The 23070-nt window shown below is 35.6% G+C and overlaps 1 protein-coding gene across 1 annotated transcript in view; it reads left to right on the top strand.

Annotated features, from left to right (window-relative positions):
- Positions 1–22501, top strand: part of LOC121876666 — a 131209-nt gene extending 108708 nt beyond the window's left edge. The window contains 13 exon segments of the mRNA XM_042382004.1: positions 562–1560; positions 1747–2151; positions 4515–4746; positions 5901–6172; positions 8926–8988; positions 11219–11323; positions 13312–13435; positions 14726–14919; positions 15344–15513; positions 16092–16260; positions 16447–16779; positions 17122–17324; positions 20742–22501. Coding sequence (XP_042237938.1) covers positions 562–1560; positions 1747–2151; positions 4515–4746; positions 5901–6172; positions 8926–8988; positions 11219–11323; positions 13312–13435; positions 14726–14919; positions 15344–15513; positions 16092–16260; positions 16447–16779; positions 17122–17324; positions 20742–20810 — 3338 coding nt within the window. The 3' untranslated portion in view covers positions 20811–22501.
- Positions 22502–23070: the final 569 nt, after the last annotated feature.

The following is a 23070-nucleotide window of genomic DNA, read 5'->3' as shown; positions in this document are numbered from 1 at the left end:
ACTAAAACTTACAAATACTTATGAAGTGTGATCCATTAACTTCATTAACAGGGCATACTCTCTACTCTTTAGTGGAACCATTTACAATATACTGTACTCATCTTCAGTATTCTTTCATTTATGATTGTCTGTTGAATTTATATAAAGTGAATTACAGTAGTGTAGTTGTTATATATCAACATCTAGCCATACTACAATATGACACCCAGCCATATAGTACAGCACATTGTATCCTCTTATGTCAAGAATGTGATTTTAGTGAGCATATGCAACTTGTACAGTATCTGGCTTATCAAGTATACAGTACTGCATTTATATTTTATCTTAATACTTGGCTAATTTTTAAGACTTGTAGGAGTGTCCTTTATTTCTTATGAATGATAAAACATAAGATATCAACAGTTTTGCTACATTATTTATCTATACTGTATTGTATTTTTTAAGATACAGTACACAATAATGCACTGTTTTTGGTTCATAGACAAATACAGTAGTACCAAAAAAAATTGAATTAGTCTTCTGGACATTGGAGGTGCCAGCATCATATGTGGTCTATTATAGGTGAAGTTGAAGTTGGTCCAGCACACTTAGGGTGCGTTGCTGGAATGCAGTTCATGGAAGAGACAGAGTGTGGCCGTCAGTGTATGTGTCAAGCCAATGGCCAGGTGACCTGCAAGCCTCGGTGTCCTCGTGTCGAAGTACCACAGGACTCCATCACCAGCTGTACACTTGTACCCAGCCCTGATGACCCTTGTTGTACTGTACCAGATTGTCTCCTCAACTTATTCAACCACAATGTACTTCTGAATTCTGAAAATTTGACAAATAATCCTCGTGTGAATTTTAACACTGGTAGCATGGACCACATCAATCAGCCAAACAATGCACATGAACATGAAAATGTTTTAATGATGAGCAAACCCAAAGATGGAAACCAGGATTCTAGCAGAATATCTCAGTCAATTCTTGTTGAAGCTACAGATGACGCTAAACCCACAAGTGAAACCAGAGACAAACATGTTAATATCACAGATAGTCATCATCCTGCCAAGAACACACTCATCCCTGAAGACCAGGTTGCATCTGGGAGACCATTGAAATCTTTCATTTCTTTAAATGATTTGCTCAACAAGCATAATCAGCTGGGAAGTGTCCCCCACAATACTTCAGCTGTATCACATAGGCAAGATGAAAACTCTGACATCAATAGAAATATAACAAAAGAAACATCCCATGGTTTCCCTAACACCTTAAACAAAATTACCTCATCTCGACATAATGCCTCATTTATACTTACTGAAGGTATTAGAAACACTGAAAGCACAAGAGAAAAATCTTCCCTTGCCATTTCAGAAAATGAATTTGAGCATTTGTCAGACACACAAGATCATAAAACTTTACATTTACTCAGTGCTGATGCAAATGTTTCCTCAAATACTTCATCAGTTTTACCTCCTGATGAAATTGGCACACATGTACCTAATGATGACAGAGAAGATAACCCACCATACTTACCTGACAGTGTAAATGAAAATGAAGTTGGTTCATCTACAAACAAAGGTGAAACACCTCACTCTACGTTATTTGATAATCACCAGTTAACTCTTTCTCCCTCAGATGATGGGATAAAGAGTAATCTTTCATTTGGTTTACCTGATAATGACAGTATTGACAATATAACACCTACAACAAATGTTGAAATTTCACATAGCATCATAACACAGAATAATTCTGATTTTCTCACAGATGAACACGACAGTGCCTTCTCATCCAGTGACTTTGAAGAAAACTCACATCTACCCATTGATGGTAGAGAAGGGTCAATTTTACCAAATGAAGAAGAGGAGAATATATATGACACACATGAAGATAATGTTTATTTACCTCACCAAAAAGAAGGGAACTCACATTTACCAACAGATGATGAAGTGAATCTTTACTTGCTTAATGAGCATGGTGTACACCCTGATTTGGCTGATGGACATACTGAGAATCTTCATCTTAAAGAGAACAGACCAAAAGAACAAAGACCTGATTCCTACTTACCATCAACTAATGGAAAGCTTCCTCACCATCCTGCAAGTATAGAGGCTACTGTTGTTACTGAGGAGGAACTACTTGCTCCTGTCTCCAACAAGACTATCATTAAAGGTATTCAGTTGCTGTAGAAAAATATTTGGGCTGGTGCAGGAAACACTTAGAAGGGCTTTTGTTCAAGCTTTGGTGAGGATACTTTTCTCATGGGCTACTAGATGTTTCATGACTACATGTAGCCTAGTCAGCAAGTATACGCCTCACATATAGATTCAATAAGATTTAGTTTTCACACAGAAAAACAAGAAATTAACCTTTATTGAAGAAGTACAGAAGGATAAATCTTGCACTACAACAGTTTACTGGCTTCAAGAATGATGGGGTGCAGGAACACATGGGCTGCAGTATTATCAGTTGTATAAACAGCGATATAAACAGGATTAGTGGGATGTGGCTTTATATGTACGCTTATTGTCTACTACATTCCATGCTTGTTTTACGGTTATATATAAGATGATTATTATTGCACTGATAAACAATATGGGCCACAAGTGGTAGTTATTAATGTGTTGGCTTTTACTAACACGGTGTACATTTTTAGAACTTGTATCCCCACAAGGGTTAGCTACTGATGTACGGTACTCAGTGAGTCAGACTTAAGTAATACAGTAGTTACATTCTGTTTTGTTTTTTTAGATGACTCCGTCGTTGGTATGCATGTGGTATAACTATTTTATACTTTAATTTATTTTGTAATATACTGTAACTTTAAATGGAATAGCTTAATATTTTATGCATGTTTGTTTTATTTAATCTCTATTTTAAATTGTATAATTTTGTTTATGTACAGTATATATATAATTTATATCTAAAATTTTAAGCATGATACCCATATTGTACTGCACTGTATTATAAATACTGTAACTAATTTCCCAACAGCCTATTTTAAAAGATTTGTGTCTGTGATTTATCATTAATTGCAACCACACCTGTTTCTAATGTCAGTATTGTACACTGTACAGTACAGCAATCCCGTGAACAGTTGTTATATTGCAACTATTTACTTCAAGTTATGGTTTAAAGTCATGTACCTTCGTAAAACTGTTCTTTGTGTTTTTGTGGTTGTGTGGATAATGCAGTACATCAATCTTGTAAACTAACTTTGTCTTGACCATTTGGTGGCTTGTGGACGGTACGGTACAGCACTATTTATGGTCTTACAAAGTGGCTTATTTTATTATTCCACCAAGTCTTCAGGGCTAAAACTCAGGAAACTCCCAGTATACTGGTGGCTGACACTAATTAATTACTTAACTACAAATTCCCATTAAAATTTTTGCCCTGAAAGGGAGCTTAGAGATTACAGTTGACTTTAAAATTTGACGGCAATGAGTCATGATGTCACACCTTATTTGTTACCTGTTGGTGACTCCGGTTTAAAGATAGAAAGAGGGAAAGAACAAATTATTTATTTAATTACTAGCTTTCGGTCTTAGGTTATGAGACATGTCTGTTATACCAAATATGACGTCACTATAGTAAAGTTATATGCTAGTTTTTAAGGGCATTGGCAAACTGATAAAATAAAGATTCTTTGAAGCATTTCCAGGCCTTTGTTAGGTCAGTTGGTTTTTATTTTCTATTACAATGTACTGTATGTACAACACTGAAGATATTGATTCATTGTAGTTACCAAATGTCACAAGTGGCATACACAGTCATAGCTCAAGAACTCAGGGACATCATATTGCTGAAAACCTTTCCAAGGGGTGTGTCAAGCCCGTTCTTCCAAGGCATATACAGTAGTAGGTCATCAGCTAAGACTAGGAAGCTATAAGATGAGGTTTTTTACCTTCTTGTGTGGTGTGTCACTATTATGTGAAGTTTAAAGTACCACCTTCTGCCTGTATCTAGACTGTGGTCACCAACCTTCAGATATGAGAACGGTATGCTGATTGATTGACCTGTATCAATCTGGCTTGCGATACCTTTGTCACTTAGAACTGATGTACCCTCTGTGCTCCCAATTAATGTGACAAAGACAGCTTGAACTTAATGGTTGATCCTGCCAACAGGAGACAAATTTTGTGAACAAAGCTGATTTGATACCATGACTCTGCCCTCAGACTTTCAGTGGTCCATTTTAGTGCACTAGTTTTAGCTGGTAGGTGTAACTAAAATTAATTAATTCCAGCTGCTAATGCCCTCAGGGTTTTAAATCTAAGACTAGAAATATAATATGGATGCATGAGTAGCTTTGTCCAGACTTAGTCATAGAATGGGGTTTCCAAATTAATCCTCCATTTATGACGGTGAATGGTAGATGATACAGTACTGTACAGTATTATGTGTGCCATCATATGATGGTTATTATTTATGCAGAAATTGTGTGAATAATATGAAGAAACTGTAAATATGCATAAAAATGTTGATATTCTTGCAATGATAATAATAATATGCCTTTTTATTGAAAAATTTAGATGGGACAGACGGTGTGGACATTGATACTTCAAAGATGTGTTCCCGTAATGGACGTCATTACAAACCTGGGCAAGATTTCTTTGAAGATTGTGCCAGCTTCTGCATCTGCAAAGAAGATATGAAGATTCACTGCGCTGCCATTGAGTGTCCAGTTAATTTTGGGTTGGACCTTAAGGATCCTAATTGCCTTGAATGGGACCAGGACCCTCACTATGTTCCTACACCACCAAAGTATGTTAATAAAATTTATTTACCATTCTCAAGTTAATAAATCAGTTGACTGACAGCTATACTCACTGTATATCTCACTTGATAGTTTGAGATACAGGATACTGTATGTTGAAGTGATCAGTATTCTTTACAATTCATTACACTGTAGTACTGTGCAGTTCATTATTTTGGAGTTGTTAGTCTTTTAATTCCCTCCATACTAATCTCGATCAGTTCTTGCCCTCTTGGCTCTACACTACTATTAAATATCTTTAGTTAGGCAACAGTTCTCTCCTAAAACAGCAGGTTCACATTAAGGCAAAAAAGGGGCAATTGTTTCATGTGTGTCTGTGTTATACAATACTGTACACTACTGTACCAGCATCCATAATGCTATGGTAAATACTGTACAGTATTTAAAGGATTACTGATATTACTTTAGGTATGACGATAATTTAGAGTACAGTACAGTACAGTACAGATATTTGATAACAATTATACATTTATCACTGACATAAACGTTTGGGGTGGCAGTTCTGTGCTGTAGGATTGCCTATTGTTCTATGTAAAGGAATTAATGCAGTAAACTTGTTGATGAAACTTTTATTTATTAAACTACTAACATAAATATTATTACTGCAGCCTAATTATAATACTATGCAGTACTATGCAAATTATGGGCAAATTTGAATAAATATTCAATGCATTTTGTATGTCAGTTATTGATTAAAATCATATACTGTACTGTACATGTATTCAGTGGTTGACAGCTATTGTACAGGAGTAAAGTTTTGCTTTGCAATATAGTAGACTAATACTAAAGTGCAGGACCAAAGTGGGAGTGATTAAGTGATGTTCAATTTGGTGATGACTCGGTAGTAATCTTCTTCTCTGATAGCTGCCACCCAGTGGTTGACACCTTTTAATGACAATATGATTTAAATAAGTACTACAGTGTAAGATTGATTTCATAATATTTTTCAAGTTTTAATTGGCATCACTTTCATATTGAATTGTTTTCACTCAGAGAATGTGATGAACTCATTACAGTACGTATACCTTTACTTAACTATCTACCTAGACTACACTTAATGACACTCCCAAAAGGTGATTGCCCTACACCTTCCATATGAATGTTTTCATTTTTATCATAAGGTGTCTCTTACACATTGCAGATGTTGTCCCCAAGTGAAATGCATCATGACCTCAGCTTGTGTCTACATGGGTCAGACTTTCAACAATTATGATGAAATCCCAAGAGAACTAACTGGCTGTTCACAAGAATGCTCTTGTAATTATGGCAATGTGACCTGCCGTGACCTCTGTGCTCCAGTGCCCTCCATACCCCCTCCAGAACTCAACTGTGAACCCCAAAATGCTGTGCTCATTACTCTTCCTGGGGAGACGTGCTGTAGGTCTTGGCAGTGTGCAGCCCATTCAGGTGTAGGTGAGTGGTTGTGGCAGTGACATTCTCTGCTATTGATTTTTCTTATTATATTTTATATTTATTTTAACCCCACTTCCAGAACTTATGTATTACAGTATACCTTCTGCTATTTTAAGCCTTCACATAATTGGTATATATTAATCAACCCTTAAGGGGAGCGTCCGGCTGAAGCACAAAATTTATTAATAATTAATCAATCAATATCAATTTCCTGTCAGCAATTAAGAACACCAGATACATTGTTGCCATACCCCTGAATTGGTTCTGCCTAATCCCTAATCCCTCATATCTGATTTTTCCTTATATTATCAATTTTCAAAATCCTACTTCTCCATAATTTCTCGCTAAATTATGTTGAAATTCATGTATAATATAGGTAATTTACTCTTCTGAATGTAACATATTGATATTTATAATTATCGCTTTCATTTTGGGTGCATGAATTTTTTTCCTAACTAAGCATTTTTTCCTTCAAATATTTATAAACATAAATCGGCAAATAATAAACCAAGCCTCTATGTTCAGCCATGCATAGTATGTTATTCTACTAATTATTTTTTGTTTTATTAGAATTGGCCCATAAATGGTTGAGCCTTAGGGATTTGAAGGTTAGAAAAATTCATTCTGAGATATAGGCTGATAAAGGTGGCGTGAGAGCAACTCAAGATCGTGCCTCACTCTTGCATGTGTTATAGGTAACTGACTCGTGATGGCGGTCTCCCATGTTTAGTGAACTGAGAAAAGTGCCAGATACTGATTTTTACCAAGTGATTGGTATTACTTTACACCAAAATATTATTATAAATGCTTTTATACAGCTTTTCCTACGTAAACAGAAGGGCCCTTTAAATGAAGGGGGGGTAGAAAAATCATGCATAGCTACATAAATATTAAGAATTACACAATAAAAATATGTCAGCATATAGCCATAGGCAACAGCTTTCCTCAAGAATTTTTCTGAATACAGGTATTTCATAATTTTCCGATTTTCAGCCAAACGCTCCCCTTAAAGACCAATAAAACATGCACAGTTAAATTTAATATTTGTAAGTTATTGTACTGTGAACTGTACTGTCTTCTAGCAAGTCTATACTGTATGTTGGATCAGTCATCACACAAGTATAATACAGTAGTACTCATAATTATTTGGATCATTTTGAATTTAAGGTTAAAATTAATCTACTCATCATAAACAGGAACAATGAGGTAGATACATTACTGCACAGTACAGTGATCAACAATTATTAGGTTGACAACACAAAGAATTTTGAGTTTAATTACCATATATGTATGGAGAGACACCGTGAGAGGACCTCCAAGATGACACGTGTAGGGAGGAATTACTGTAAAAAAAAAATTACTCTCCGCTGGTCTGTGAAGCTGAAAAGGCTGTGAACCGTTCAAAGAGTCCTTGCTTCTCCATATGACTCATGTGCGGTACAACAGAGAGGTGAAAACACCAATAAAATAAATTATCATACATTCTAGTTTTCCTCGTATAAATGAAGTAAAATTTATAGCAGTAGAGATTTTGTTATTAAATAAATTTTCTGTTATGGTATGGTAATACAGTATCCCCAATAACCAGAATCTTTGATCACCAGATCTTCCCATTTTGCAGAGAATATTACTCTTGGAAATTGAATTCTTTAAGAACTGTTAAGCCTTTGCTCAAAGGATGAAGTAATATAAGTGGATAAAGAAGAGAAGGATAAGGAAAATAAAAGGGAATGGAAGTATGAGATAACATTTATAAAACAAAGTGATTTTTAAAAGTTTAATTCTGTACAGCACAGTATACTTCTAATGAAGGTTCAATGTGAATCTGGCCAAGGGTAGAGAACTTTTTGCCCACAACACTAAGCCTTAACAGAAAAACAATGTAATACTCAATGTCCAAAAATCTGCATCTTAGTTAAGCTAACACACAAGCTGGTGTGTTAGCTGCTGCTTACTATCATCTGTATTTCCTTTCTTCTCTGTTTGTCAACTAACTTTTAACCAAGGTCTCTAGACCTTCTCAAAACTTATTTAAAAATATACAAAGCAGTGTGTCAGGAACAGTAACTTCTTTATTGTCAGTACTTTGATAATTTGTGTACAATTCACTTTTCATCTGCATTTCATTTTGATTAGTCATGTACTGTAATATTATTTATATTTTCATAGGTATTAATAAACTGCCATTGATGCCTATGTAAAAAAGATTATGCAGTATTTTTATGACACACATGATATCCTGCTTTGTAGTATGACAGTTAAATTAATACAAAAAGAATTAATATTGAAATAACATTTTCTATAACAGTGAAACTAAACATATTATAGACTATCTTAACACCTGCAATGCTTTACTACCTCTTTTCTAACTTGGTCTTTAGTATCATCTCTCTAGTGCAAAGTTTTCTTAAATTTTCAAAGGGATGGATCTTTTTTTGACTGAGGTATATTGATACCCACTTTAAGAAATCATCAGGGTTTGTTTATAGTGATTGTGTATTTATTTTTGTTTATATAATAGTCTTGTTGTGAAAGATTGTGCTTGTGTTATATTGCGTCAAATTTGGTGTTGTTTAATTTTTGGTGTAAGTCTACTCAAAATGTTTTCCTCCTTCAAAACTAATAATATTTAAATTATCGTTTTCAACTCCTGCTTCTTAATCCCATCCCCGGTAATGGTGTGTGTGGACCTCCACACTGGTAAGCATCATTCCTTGTGTACAGAGCATATATGTTGCATGATTGTGTTGCAGAGTTTGAGTTCTTGGGTACAACGGAAGTGGTAGAAACAACGCAGTTTCCAGGTGACTCCCCAGGTGGGTACAGAAGCACTGCTTTCTCCCACAAGCCACACTTGCAAAATGCTTCTTGCTTCACTGCTTAGATTATATTATTGATCATAACAGTACAGTACTGTATTATGAAAGTAGTGTTCCATATTACAGAACTTGATACACAAGTTTGTGGTGATCATGCCCTCATTATGTCAAAAGAATTATAAAATCGGCTGGAATATTGGGAATTCTTATTGGCTTTAGCTAATTAGCAAAGTAAATGTAATTTTACCCCACACGGTATTTCACTTTTCTCACTGGTGATGTGAAATACGATACAAATGAGCGAATTTAAAACCATCTTTAGGAAAATCAGAACCAGGAACTGACTTGGGAATCTCAATTATTATGTATCAATATCTCTGATGCCTTGTTCTCTTGGGCACTAAGCATGGACTCTTGTAGCATCTTCCTCAAACACTTCAACAACCATCACCACACCTAGTATTGTACTGTACTGTACTTAGGACTCTCTAGTAACATTTCACACATTTGTTAAAGAATTCTGTGTACTGTTTTGGCTGTCAGGTTGTCATGACATGTTTTTATAGCAGAATAAAAACATTTGGAGAGATGGCACAAGCAGGAGGGACAGTGAAATATTAGGGAATGAAAAAGCATCATTTACTGTAAGATCATTGTGGAGTGCAAACATGTACAGTTCAACAGGTGGTGGAACAGTGTGGCAGGATCAATAGGTGGTGGTGTAGTGTGGCAGATCAACAGGTGGTGGTGTAGTGTGGCAGTTCAACAGGTGGTGGTGTGGTGTGGCAGTTCAACAGGTGGTGGTACAGTGTGGCAGGTCAATAGGTGGTGGGGCAGTGTGGATGTGGCCACAGAAAAGAACTGTCGGTAAATGAACAGGGACTTGCTTTGTTTCTGTTAAGGCTTTACTTCCCTGAGTATCCAAGGCCAGGTGGCATCTCTTTTTCTTTCTTTTTTAATAATTACTGTAAAACACCCACTTGTTGCTTTGCTGTAAGGAGAATAACATAATATACTAGTTGTTGCATGAGTAACAAGGTCATTGCTCTTAAATGTATGCTCAGTACTCATAATGTATTGCACATAGATGAGTTTGCATAAAGTACAGTATGTATAATAATCAACAAATGATCATTAAAGTTTCAAGCTGAAGGTAAATAAAGTACTCGCCATCCCTCACAAAACTAAGCAGTAGTACCAGTAAACTGTTTTGTGAGCAACTATTATGCATGTAATAAACAAATAAAACAAATTTACACAGTACAGTATATCATAATGTTACATGCCTTAGTTCACCAGTTCATATTCATCTCCCAATAGGTGGCCACTTTATATTTGTTTCCATGAATGCCAAAGTTTTTTGTGGGCCAGAAGTACACAACAGTACACTATACTATGGCTGATAAGCTTTTGCTCCACACTAAGTGATATTTGCTGGAATTCTGCTATTGCACGAACATATTTATCTGTTGTGATTAATAATTTTAAGTTTTTGTTTGAGGATTCATTTTGAAAAAAAACTTGCATGTTTGTTTCAAGGTGTTTTACCATAGTATAAGTTAATGTTAAGCTTCATCTTTTTTCTTAACAATCAATTTAATGTTTTTATGACCGGATTGTTTTATGTATTTGAATTGGCTGATCTTAACTAATATCATCTTTAATTTCATTTGCCGAGTTATTTATTTATTGGAAGTCCAGGGAGTCCTCACTATACATCATCAGACATAAGTTCCTGAGTAGTGCAGTGTAGCTAACTCAGTACTGTACTGTACTTAGTGTTTTCTGGCCAAGGGACAACTGTCACTTGCTGGATGTTTTTCGTGGGATGCTTCATCAATTACGTAACGTGTAGTATATAGACAAAACAGCGTATTATGAGGCAAAGTGTAGTCATGACTCCCTGTGCTGTACTGTATGTCAGGATGGGTCTCTTTAAAATCTATATTTTCCTTCCACTTTTAACAGCAAATAACTAAAAACTATCTCAAACACATACACTACTCTAAAATGTTTTCCACTTGGGTTGGCAAATTCTTGTTTAAAAAGTCTTCCTCCCTCCATTGGTAATACTCTACTGTACTCCTCACCCTGTACTCAATGAACACATGAAATCTCATCTCTTAATTTCACCAACTTCCTCTTTTCCAACATAGTGTACAGTATTATGAGAATGTAACCCCTCTTGCCCCCCCTAGTAGCTAAATAACTGCACATGATGTTATAGGTACCCTTGTGAGTTTTCCTGTGCCGCCCGGGTCTGAAATGAGTGACACCCATACTTCTGGTTTTGTACCCATCGCTCATCCCGTAAACCCTATCCTTGGTGCAGGTGCGTCTACTGTGCAGTATTTATTTCTTGACTTTGCTCATCTTAAGTTGGGTACAGTATTCTAAACTTGATATTTTCTTCAGTATTGATGCATCCTAATTTTTTTAACCAAAAGGATTCAAAAACCTTTATTCTGGCATCCAGTACCATAATGTTTTCCAAAGTCTAGGTGAGTGAGATGAGTTAATGCTTAAGGGAAAAATAATCTTAACTGATATTATTTATAGTCTTCAAGAGACTCATACAATGTTTTATGATTCAGAGGAATGAAATTACACCAAATGACCTTAATAGCCCTGCTACTCTTTTTGTATAAACTCTGATAGACAATTTCCTATTCCAACATGTGAAAGATCTGACTCATTACAGAGGAAAACAAACACCCAAACTGCTGGTGGCAAAGTTGGAACATCTAGCCCCTGTTGGCACTAGCCATCATGTGACCTTTTCCTTTATATTTAAGTGTCACCTTTTTAATGATAAGAGCAGGCCAAGGTTCAAATATTACAGTAGCAATTATGATAGGATGAGGGAGGAGATGAGGGGTATTCACTGACCTGACTTGCTGGTAAGCAAGAATCCAGAGAGTCAGATATTACCCTGAACATCATAGTCAGTAAAGTGAACTGTATGATTAATAAATATATTGCCAAGACCAAACCCACTAGCTCCAGGAATACAGGGAGACCGCGCTACACATGAACCATGCGGCAGTTAACAAAGTTAAGAAACATTTTCAGAAAATCTTTTTCCTGTCTTTTATCCATTTTTATTGCTATGTTAGATATGATCCGTATTGTTGTTCCCCCACCACAACATGGCCCCAAGATATCTACCAGGTGTTTCTCTGTTGCTTCACCTAACCTAGCATACCATCAACAGTACGTCCATCTCCATAAATCACTTGATGCTGTGTTATCCTGTCTTTCATATTCTGTATATCACTGCTTTGTGGATGCCAATCTTCTGTACTTGTAGTTCATACTTCATTCTATCTTTCCATCTCCTTGGTCAACCCCCTCCTTCCATGCACCTTTTTCAATAGTAATCATCATCATCATCGTCATCATCATCGTCATCCTTTACTTCTCATTGTCACAATAAATTTTGTCCAAACTGCCTTAGCAAACCCCTTGTCATAGCTCTGCCTAAAACTTTTTCCCATTTTTACATCTTCAATTTCTGTTTTTCTTATTTTTTGTATCTTATTAACCCCACATATTGCTCTTTTGTGTGTAGTTCTGGGCATTCTTTTCTCTAACAATTGCTTTATCAATGCCAGAGTTCCTCAGGGTTCTGTTCTAGCACCAGTTCTTCTCTTGTTACACATTAATGATCTTTCAGTGACAAACAGTTCTATTTACTCCTATGCAGATGACACCCCTCCATAGATCTTACATTTTGACTGTCGAGATCACATAAGATGGAATTTTTAACCCCAGGCAACAGGTATTCTTATCTCTACAGGAAGCCTTGCATTGGTGCATCCAACTTGGTTTCTTTCAATGCTACTAAAATAAAATGCATTATGTTTAGTAATGGGCATGATATTGCACAGTTCAACATATATTTTAACAACACCATCATCATCTTACCATGGCAAATTTTATCAGAAAGCTTGGACTTGTTCAGAACCAGCTCCTACTTTTCTGATGAGCAATTGTCAATCATTTATATAAGTAATATGCACTTTCATGTGAAATATGCTCTTATCCGAGGACTGGCTGTGGTGTTGGGACATTTTGCTTTCTTGATTCAGTGCTGAAAAAGCCATCAAAACAGTCAATAATAACAACCTTACCAGGATATTTCCAGCATTGCATACTTGCAGGGATATCTTATTGTTCCCTGTACTGTAGACACTGTACTGTATTTCCATACCCATGACCTGATGAGCTACACTCATGCTACACACACAAGTTTTAAAATAAATCAATATTTGTTTTTAATAAAAATGATCCGACATTTTTTCCATGTCAACTTTTCAGATGGCATTGCTGAACCTTATGTCACCCCACTAGATGCCAGAAATGTTCACTTCTTCTTCTCCACCCCAAAACACTACCAAGGTCTTCCTGGTGAACTACTTATTAGGTTTACAAATGATCCAGTGTAAGTATATTTATTAATACTCTTTAATCCATTATGTTTTTATGTAACTTATTTCTTTCTTAATATACAAACAGTATATACTGTAATCTATTATGGTAAAATTGCTCTTGGAAAATTTGCAATTTTTATTTTTGCAGCATACAGCACTAGAATATGAACACTGCCAAAATCATAACCTTCAATTTATATCTATTAATAGAACTTCCTGCCATATATATGATTTTATTTATATTTTTAAATTAAGGGAAATAGTTTTTTAGAATTAAGTGAACAAATGTATTTACTTATTAAAGTTTATGTTAAGTCATGTACATGTACTGTATCCTGATAAAATTACCTTAATACTGTCCAGTAAATTAAAGAATTTTCAGTACTGTACAAGCATTGACATTTATTACTGTACTGACTTTGGCAAAAAATGGTAGGTTATTGGTCCATGTCTGGGGCATCCCCAGTCTACTAGTCTACTCAGCCTTAAATGAGTACCCAACTTTACAGTTGGGGGCTGTGAAGATAGTTGATGCATTGCTGGTCATGTTGCCCTCTTGTGTACCAAGGCTTAGTGTACACTGTACAGTGTGTTGTATCTGCACTGTCTTGAAGGACTGGTAGCTAGGTCTCTGGGACCCACAATCACTTTTCAGAGTTTTAAATTATAAAAATATAACTAATATGTGACAAAATAAAAGAATTAATGATTGTAAGAGAAATATTGATTGATAGGCATCTCCTGTGTTCTAAGTGTGTTTAGTTACTTGAATCATCAATGTCTGATAAGTGTGGTCATCTCTAATACTTTGCTTGTAATTGGGAGGTAAAGGATTATAAGATTAGTGCCACCGACTCCAGTTATGTGGTCTTAGGGACGATCCTCAGTCATCATGGTTTGTACATTAATTTGACTTACAAGTTATGAGCTTAATCAGAAAATGGAATTTCAGAAACAATCTTACATTTACACAGTCACAGAAGGATAAACTATTGTATGGCATTTTAATAGCACTTGTTTGTGTGAAGGCACTTTTTTTCCTTTTTTTTGTGTTAGGGGTTCATTACATGCTCAGTGTGGTTGAACAAAACTTTTTTTTATTGATGGAAATTAACAGTAAATACTGTACTGTACACTTATTTTTCAAGTGAAAATTTTAGGTAACTTAAGCAGTAATTAGTGTAACATTAATATTACTGAGGATTTTTTATTTTTATTTTTTTTATAAATATAGAATGGTTAGCCTCAGTATACCTTAATATGTAAGAAATTGCTATTGTATGGTCATTTAATTATTTCAGAAGCCAAGCTGACCCCAGTACTTGGTCCCAAGAGATATTGGTACCCATGGGGTCCATTATTAGTCAGTCAGAGTGGGACCACCTCTTGACTGGCCTGCAGCCTTCTACCGTGTATAGTATGCAGGTTGTGCTGACTGTGCATGGTACTGAGCCAGTCACTTCACCAGTAATTACCTACACCACCATGGAGGAAGGTAAGGCATAATTAAGCTACAGTATCTTATATTGTCCAGAGCATAACTCTAAATTCATATGTTTAGTTACAGTTGTTAGTTATGCCCCTTTGACAAATTAGGTATTTAGCATGGGCAGCCATATCCTTACTATGTAAGAGAAAAATAGTCTAATTTATATATATGTAATAAGGACACAAGATGGTGTTGTTGGGAGAACATTTACTGTCATTAATCACAGATGATATAAAGCCAGTGTCTAAGACTATACAGTGCACATATACTAGCTAATGCATAAATGTACAGTATCTATATAGTACTGTACTGTAGTTACTGGTTAACTAACTAGATGATGAAATAAAGTCTTTGAATTGTTGTCTTCTTGAAATTGGCTTGTAAGCAGTAATTCATTACAGCATCTTTAAATTTCCCATTTTTGTTACAGCTACACCACCACCAACTACCACTCCTTTACCTCGATTGGACATAAATGCTGAGCTTTATGCCTCTGAGATCACCAAGACTACAGCAAAGGTGTCCTGGCGAGGCTTTGATGACTTTGAGCTTCATTACATTGATGGTGTACAAGTTAAATACACTGAGAAGGATAAACTGGTATGAACATTGAAACACAAAATAAATATTGTTTCTATCATTTTTATTTTCTAAATAGGATATGCAGTACTTAGTCCAAACAGCATTGGAAAAATATAAATGTGATGAAATATATTTTTTCCAATAGGGTTTTCACATATGTAATTGTTTATAGTGCAGTTAGTGGTGCACTGTTATCATAAATAAGCCTTTTTTTTTTTCTTAAGAAATTTTCTATCAATGCTATATTGAATTATTATAGGCGGATGGTCTTTGACTACCTCAGGGAGTCACACCCTTGCCATGCCAGCTGTTCCCACCCAATGGGTTGGCAGTAGCCTTAATTCTGTGCCTATCCCCTGGTCTTTGCTGCATTTTCTTGCCTTGTGCCCTGATTTTGCAGTGGTGAGCAGGAGACATCCCATTATGGTTTTGCCTAACAGATGCCATCGGGTAATTGCAGATAACCCACATGATCGTGGAAAATGGCTGTAAAACATCAATGATGATTATGATGACTTTTTTAACTTTTCATCTTTTTCTTTTTTTTGCCCCCCAAAAAACTTAATTCTTGCTAATATGATGATAATATTTTATAGATCCCCAAGTTCAGCCAGCTGTTCCACCGTGACAATGACCAAATGGACCTGCGAGGCCTCCAGCCAGGCCATTCCTATACTGTGGACTTAGTTTTCATCACCCATGAGAACCAAACAACACAAGTCTCTAATACTAAGCCGATAACCTTTACTACACTTCCTGAAGAAGGTGATTACATATACTGTATCTTCATTCATGACATAATTCTTCCTTACTTCTCTTTTTTATGAAGCAACATTTGTAAATATTAATAACATAAAATTTTACCTAACTCTTATTATGCTGTGTTATGCAAGTACAGTACAAAAGAAATTTAATGTCGTATTGCACTAAATTACTGTTTCATTTTTCTAGATCCTTATGCATTTGAGATTGAGGTAACAGCTGGCAAGGTGGCATCCCAGACTGCAGAACTGTTTTATTCTGGAGTGCCGGAGCCTGAAGAAAAGTACATTAATGTGTACCGAGCTGTCTATTTACGTGAAGACGAGCGGGTAGATGCAGAATCTTTCAAGGTCCCCAAGACTGGCCATGAGAAAAAAATCCTGTTGCATGAATTAAAGCCTGATGTTGAATACCAGGTGTGGATAGAAGCCTACCTGTCCAATGGCCGCAAGAAGAAGAGCAACGTTCTCACCATCACCACTCGTGCTGGCCAGCTTCCTAAACCTGAGAGAAGTGAAGTTGGTAAGTTGTTTGTATGTTTAACTCATACTTAAACATACAGTATCACTTTTGTTGTAGTATATATATATATATATATATATATATATATATATATATATATATATATATATATATATATATATATATATATATATATATATATATATATATATATATATATATATATATATATATATAGGATATTATAGTTCACAGATGACTGCTATATACCTTTCATAATTAGTTTATTTGCCTGAGTCCTCTTAGGCAAATGTGTGTTATATTAATTAACATATAAAATATATTAGAAATATTCCATTGTCATACAAATTTATAGTAACTCAAAACACTTGTCTTGGTAAGATCCCTCAACTAAGGAATCAAAGGATAGTGAGGGTTACTACCCAGCGCTGGTTGCCGTAGCGATCATTGCAGCCATTGCCTGTTTGGGCTTCCTTGGTCTCCTCATCATACTTCTCAGAAAGCAGAGCCATGCAAAGGCTCACATTAATTCCGCCAGAAACAACGCCGCGTATGACAACCCGTCATACAAGGTAGGCGACAATGTAAGTACAAAAACTAACTTTCGCTTTCGTATTAACCTGTAGTTCCCGAGTTGATTCTTAAGTATGCCACTGTAGAGTTGTAACTGGCTGTGTAGTTGTTTACAAAAGCTCCCATTACAAAAACACACTTTAATAGTTGTCAATACAGTATTTTAATTTCTCCCATATTATAATTGTATCTTTGGTTAAATTGCTTAGCTTACATATAAATTAATCTTTTAAACCACTTCCTGTAAAACCACAACGGCTTTTCCATAAATTGTTATTATTAATATCACTATACCATATAAACCCCTTAACTCTACACCAAAAACATGTAGTATGTGTTATGTGTATCCTTTCATAGTAGTTTAAATATTTATTACATGCTTCAGATGTTATTTGAGTAAAAAAAAATAAAAAAAATCAGCATATAATAAAAAGATTAGTGCAGGGAAGTATTTTGCTATATAATCTGGACCTAAGCTAGCGGAGCCTTATACGCAATGTCACCTCCCTCTCCACCTCCTGCTCGGGTAATTAAAGCTAGACGTCGCATTCTGGATTGAACAAAAAGCCGTTTTTTTTAAAAAAAAACCAGTTTTTGTGATATACAATAATCCAGAATGCGACGTCGACATCTCACCCATCTCCACCCCTTGAGAGTTGACATTTGTTTACAGCTCGCTCTAGGACAAGAGATGACGGTAGCAATGCGTGTGATGGAGGGTGCGGGAGGGGGTTTTGAGAATTGCAATTAAATGCCAGGTAGCGACGTGTCCTCCTAATATTACATATTAAGTAATTATTAGATGTTTTAATTGCCTGTATGTTGGCCTGGTGAGTTGTTGCTAGGCATTAACATACCTAGGTAAATAATGTTGATTTTTTTATTTGCTTTACTTTATAAATGCCAGTCCATGCATTAAAATGAAGCCGCTGCAGATGTTCTCCCAGATATGAACATTTATAAATACATGTACAGTGATCCCTCAGTTAACGACCGCCTCGGTTAACGAAATTTCGGTTAACGAATTATCTTCCATAAGAATCTTCAATTCGGTTAACGAAATCATGTCAACATGTTTTGGCTTGCTCACCAGCTGGAAGATTAGTCTGCCAATACAGTAATCAGTTCTAGGGCTTATTTTCGTTTCCATTGGAGTAAATATCAAGAAGGTTGTGTTATTCAATATTTTTCTAAGTTTTATATTAAAATTATTAGTCATTTTAACACTTATTTAACATAATTGCAGTACAGGGAACTAGTTTTTGGTGCGCCCATCAGCCACTTCACTCACCCACCAAGGCCTCAGTTTGTATCTCTGTTCAATGGAGGAAACATCTTGCTTGTGGGTCTCTTGAACACAGAGTATTTTTACGTTTTTACAGTACAATTATTGGTCATTCCGAAATTTATTTAACATATTGACAAAATATATAATGCAGTGCAGTGTTGATTTAAAGAAAATAATCTTTAATTACACCTAATGAACTTAAAATTTTGTTGGTGAAATGATGCCATCAAGCATGGGTCCCCTGAAAAGTGATTTCTCCTCCACCCCCACTTCCTTCTCTTGTCCCTTCTCCTCCTCCACCCCCACTTCTAATTCCCATCATCATCAACCAGGAGCCTTCTACATATTCACCTCAAAGTAAGTGTACTTAACTGCATTTTGTTTTTACTTTGTATGTAATTTTCGGTGAGCTGGAACCAATTACCGAAAATCCCATTGAAACAATGGATTCGGTTTATGAAATTTTCGGTTAACAAACAACCCTCTGGAATGAATTGAGTTCGTTAACCGAGGGACCACTGTATGCCATTTTTTTCTGATAAATTAAATATTTAGCCTCTATTGATTCTATATGAAATAAAATTGTGAAAAGGGTACTCTGTACTGCATTGGAAATGTTGAAATAGAGTGAAATGAAAAATTAGATTTAGTGCTGTAATGTTGCATACTGTATGTGGTGTTGAAGGTACCAACATGATTTATGCAATTTTATAAATTTACCTTATTTACCTAATGACCACACACTAGAGATGGCCATGCCAAGGGATAGGAAGCCAGTGGCCTGTGTAGGATCCCTCCATTGTTTTTGATAAGTTTGGCAAGGGCTATTTTGAAGCCCAGTATTGTTCTTAATTCTACAGCTTGGGCTGGTAAACCATTCCATGGGTCTACCACTGTATGTGTGAAAAAGTATTTCCTTATATTCGTTCTGCATGATAACTTAGGCAAGCTTGTAGTTATGTCCTCCTGTATTGGTGGTGCATGACATCGCAAGGAAATGGCCTAGGTTAACTTTTTACATCCCTTTCAGGAATTTGAATGTTTCGATGAGATCTGCCCAATTGTATTGGTTTAGTTCTTCACAGATCACTCATTGGTGACTCATAGGTATAAAGTCTGATTTCATTATCAAGGGGAAGAATAAACTTACTTGGGTCCCTCCCTCTTACCTTGCTGGGATTTGAAATTGGTGGGGCTGTAGAGTCATGCTGTATGGAATTGCTTTACTGTATATGGTCTGAAGGGCCTGAAGATAGTGTTTTATCTCCTAACCTTAAATATCAGTGGACCTTGAGTTAATAACCAAGTCATCTTGGGTCACATCATCAACCCTGGTTCATCTGAGTGAGAAATAGTGTACATAAATTGTAGTAGAAAGCATACTTTAGCCTTTCCACTTTGATGATGTATCAGGCCATTGAATATGTCAATCCCTCCAGCTAACACCAGACGATTTTATTCAGCTGAGAGGCGACCCTGTACACATGGGGTTAACATATGGATATGGATCAGATGTTTGGAAGCTGACAACAAAAACATAAACCATATACTGTACAGTATAGTACAGGCTGCTGAGATGAGTATATTGAGAATAATACACAGATTTACCCAACTAGAGAAGGTAAGGAATGAGCATATTTGGAGAGAATTCAGAGTGGAGTCATTGCTACTGTACTATGTATTCAAAGAAACCATCTGTGATGGCACAAACATGTTTAGAAAATGGGAGATAACAGGTATCAAAAATATACCATCATGAAGAGACATGACCAAAACACCACAGCTTAAGGTTGAAGAAGCCACAACTCCAGAAAATTGTGAGGGCAAACTTTTTCGGAGTGAGAATTGTAAACTCTTGGAACAATCTGTCAGAGAGTGCTTTGACGGTACCAAGTGTGAGCTCCTTCAAGACCAGACTTGATCAACACTGATCCACTTGATAATGAACCAAAGTTCAGTGTTATTGGAGAAGTGTTGAGGCAAGACATTTGGTAACATAAACAGTATGAGAAGATGGATACAGAAAGCAAAATGTTCTCAAGAAGGGAAACATGCATTGGGCCACTTGTGGATCATCATAGAAATAAGTAACTAAAACTAACACTAAACCAACTTTTGACGACTGAACTTTGTTTTTCAGACATACGATATGGAGATGAATGGAATTAAAGGAAGCGGAAATGGTGCCACACACATGGAGGAACCTTAGTCCATGCTCACATCTAGGTCAAGCTTTTCATCTATTATTTTGTTCTCATTTGTCTTCCCCTTTCCCAGTTTAAATGTTCATATGTCTCATTTTAGAGAAGAACATTGTTTTATATCCTTTTGTCTCAAGTGTTGAGATCAAGCAATAGTGTAAAAATGCTTCCATCAATATTACTGATGTAAATATTTGCAATAAAAAAAAAGCCCAGAACTTGTACCATTGCCTTGATTGGCTGTCTTATTTTTACTGGAAAAATTCAAATTGACTCAAGAGGCAAAACACAGTTATCAGATAAAAGCTGCTGTACACCTGTTGAATATAATTTGTTACAATGGTTATTAGTATGGGCTTTAGTGTAATATACACCAGCCTCATGAACTTCTACAACATATTCTTCTCATACTGTCTTTTAGTGTTATGGTGTTATAATAATCAAGTTATAGCTTAATACTAACTTGTGCTTCAGTCAGTTATCTTTATCTATTTATAGGTATTTATAGTCCCCCCAGAAGTGATCCAGAGTACTATGCTAGTACTCTGTCAATAATTTGGTTGTGCCTTTTAAAGCAAAAGTGTTGTACTTAATTGTGCCATTATTGTACACTAGCACAGATGGAAATTGTACAAGAGACTACAGTTATAACATTCAAGAGAATTAAATAGTGTCCACATCCTCTTTCTATTAGGAAGTGAACAGTATTTGAAACTTGATGGTAAATAACAGTCAAATAAGCATGTGAAATAAACACTACATGCAAACGTCCAAACTTTTCCATACTGCAAACTCCATGAGTAAGGCGAGTTATCCACTAGAGTTAAGAGATGTGTAATCACTCATTTGTCCCACATTTTCTTAAATATTCTGTTGGATATCTTGCAATCCTTTTGAAGGATAAATTCAACAAAATATATAAGCAACTGTCTGGGGTAACCAACACTGTTACAGAAATACATTGTTATGAATATAATAAATGTAACATTATGCAGAAGTCATAGGAATATTTAAGTACTACATTACTGTACAATGTAAGAAATTAGTTCTTGTGGAAAAACTTCCCTACTGCCAGGAAAACACTACTGATAATGTATATGTGATAAGAATGATCTGAAGTTTTCTAATATAGTGTAAGTGTTATCAATAAATGTGTATATCATTTAAGCATTACAAACATTTATTCATGATTTGTACTTGTATTTTTGTACTGTACTTTGTTTTACAAAATCTATTTTTCATAATATTAGATCCTCACCTTTGTCCAGTATTGACTATTGAGGATTTTCAGCTAAATTGTAATTGTTTGTTACACATTAAGTTGAGAATTACTGTAATGTCAATGGAAAGTGCTATATAGAATATCAGAGTACATTATTACCAGTACCCTGTAGCTCGTGTCACAAACTACTCATTTAAGCCCTTGCTTAAATTAAAATTTAGGGGAATTACTGTACAGTTTAGGAATAAATTCATCTATTTTGATTACCTCCACAATATATTTCTCATTTTTAATTATAAATTTTTATACATTTCTCACAATTGTGTAATTACTGCTTGTTCGTGTGGTCAAATTCCAAGCCATTCAGGCCGACATATTAACATTGACGGTCGACATGTTAACACTGGTCAGCCTGTTTTGTACAGATATAGTTGTAAAAATATTGTGCTGTAAAGCACATTAAACTACTCCTAAGAATTCCCTGGCATGATTTAACCTCGTATATTTAAGATTCACCAATTCAATGGTACTATAGTAAACACCCATTTCTATACTGTACATCCTAAGAGGTTTATGAAAATTTGAAATAATGAATGTATAAAGTACAATAACAAAAAATGGGTTTTAATTCAGGGCACTGCTGACACCCTTCAGTACATTACTATGTATAGTCATGTTTTCCCATTACACTGTACTCCACTACAACCCTTGTATAGCAACAACAAGTAAAGAAAATCCCTTATGAAGAAGCCAAAGGCACTGTTAATACACGTACTGTACTAAAAGGAAGTGAGAGATACAATAATCTCCATTAGCCGGAATATTTGATCCCCGGAACTTTCCGATGGTAAGAATTTTTGTTTTAGCATTCAGAGAAATTCCGGGATAAAGCTCTTCGTTCCGGGTATCCAAAAAATTCCTAGGATTGCATTATGTGCATTCCAGATAATTCTGAGAAAATCTCTTTTCCGGGCATTTGAACGAATTTCCGGGAGATTTCATCATGTTTCCGACGTAGGGACACGTGCCGGGCACATTGGTGGGTA

This window comes from Homarus americanus, unplaced genomic scaffold (assembly GCF_018991925.1).
Source record: "Homarus americanus isolate GMGI-L3 unplaced genomic scaffold, GMGI_Hamer_2.0 scaffold28, whole genome shotgun sequence".
In the NCBI taxonomy this organism is placed as follows: domain Eukaryota; kingdom Metazoa; phylum Arthropoda; class Malacostraca; order Decapoda; family Nephropidae; genus Homarus; species Homarus americanus.
This window is presented reverse-complemented; position numbering and strand designations above follow the sequence as displayed.